This window comes from Aplysia californica, unplaced genomic scaffold (genome assembly GCF_000002075.1).
Source record: "Aplysia californica isolate F4 #8 unplaced genomic scaffold, AplCal3.0 scaffold01150, whole genome shotgun sequence".
NCBI classification, from domain to species: domain Eukaryota; kingdom Metazoa; phylum Mollusca; class Gastropoda; order Aplysiida; family Aplysiidae; genus Aplysia; species Aplysia californica.
Window position 1 is genome coordinate 140654 of NW_004798420.1, and position 1196 is coordinate 141849.

The 1196-nt window shown below is 46.6% G+C and overlaps 1 protein-coding gene across 1 annotated transcript in view; it reads right to left on the reverse strand.

The window, feature by feature from the left end:
* LOC101856069 overlaps positions 1 to 1196 on the reverse strand; it is a gene marked incomplete at its 5' end in the record, with an annotated part of 54749 nt that overhangs the window by 42866 nt on the left and 10687 nt on the right. Inside the window, 2 exon segments of the mRNA XM_013090125.2 lie at positions 215 to 371; positions 990 to 1171. Coding sequence (XP_012945579.1) covers positions 215 to 371; positions 990 to 1171 — 339 coding nt within the window.

The following is a 1196-nucleotide window of genomic DNA, read 5'->3' on the forward strand; positions in this document are numbered from 1 at the left end:
CACACACACACACACACACACACGCATACACATACACACACACGCACACACATGCATACACACAAAAACAGACACACACATACACACGTATTCACACACACACACGTATTCACACACACACACACACAAACAGACACACACACACACACACACACACACACACACACACACAAACAGACACACATGACAATTATAGTCTGTTTTGTCGACCAACCATCTTTGATCATGGCCTGATAGTCTTCTTCTGATATCATGATGGTTTTCTCGATCAGTCGCCCACTCTTGGTGCGCACGTATGTCTTGATCGTGCGCATCTTCGCCTCCTCCCATCCCTCGATCTGCTCGCCTTCCGCAGCGTACTTTTTGAGAACCTGCAAAGAACGTGGTAGATTGTGATCATGGACTTGTATTGTTCTATCCAAGACTGCGCTCTCTGACGTAATTCTGGTTTATCATGGAGCGTGCCATTTGACTTTATCTGGAACTTTATGAAGGGCAAGGAGGGAAATATTACTGAATGGGAGCTCAACTTTAACGAGAATGGTGTTTTGCCATTCATTTGTGTTCCCATGTTGCACACAAGCACGGCAAAGTTGGGTTTTCGTTTGTTTGTTTGTTTGTTTGTTCGTTTGTTTGTTTGTTCGTTCGTTCGTTAATTTTTTTGGGGGGACAGGGTTGGGTATTTTTTTAGTAGAGGGGAAAGAGCGGCAACCATGACAGTGCCCCGACTATAATAATTGTAATTCAAGCCTATGATTGTGACTGAACAGTTTGCAGTTAAAGGCGATATGCGGCAGGGCTTACCATGACAAATACGACATGGTAAGTCTGTCTGTCTCCGTGTATACAGTTGTGGTGCCGCCTCAGCCTATTTCTCCCTCCAACCACATTATTCTCAATGGCTTCGTCACCTCAGGCAGCAGTATACGCGAATCAAATCAAAACCAAACAAAACTTTGTTACCAGAACAGTTCTCTCAGCCAACTCACGTCTTTGGCGTCCTTCGTCCCCGCTTTGATTGCGTCATAGTCTTCTTTTGAGACGTAGACTAGCTTCTCCACCAGTCGGCCGCTCTTGGTCCGGACATACGTCTTGACGGCCACGACTTCGTCCTTGTCCCAAGACTCCAGACCTTTGGCCTCCTCCGCGGTCAGGTACTTTTTGAGTAGGTCTGTTGAAAGGGGAGGGGGAGGGAG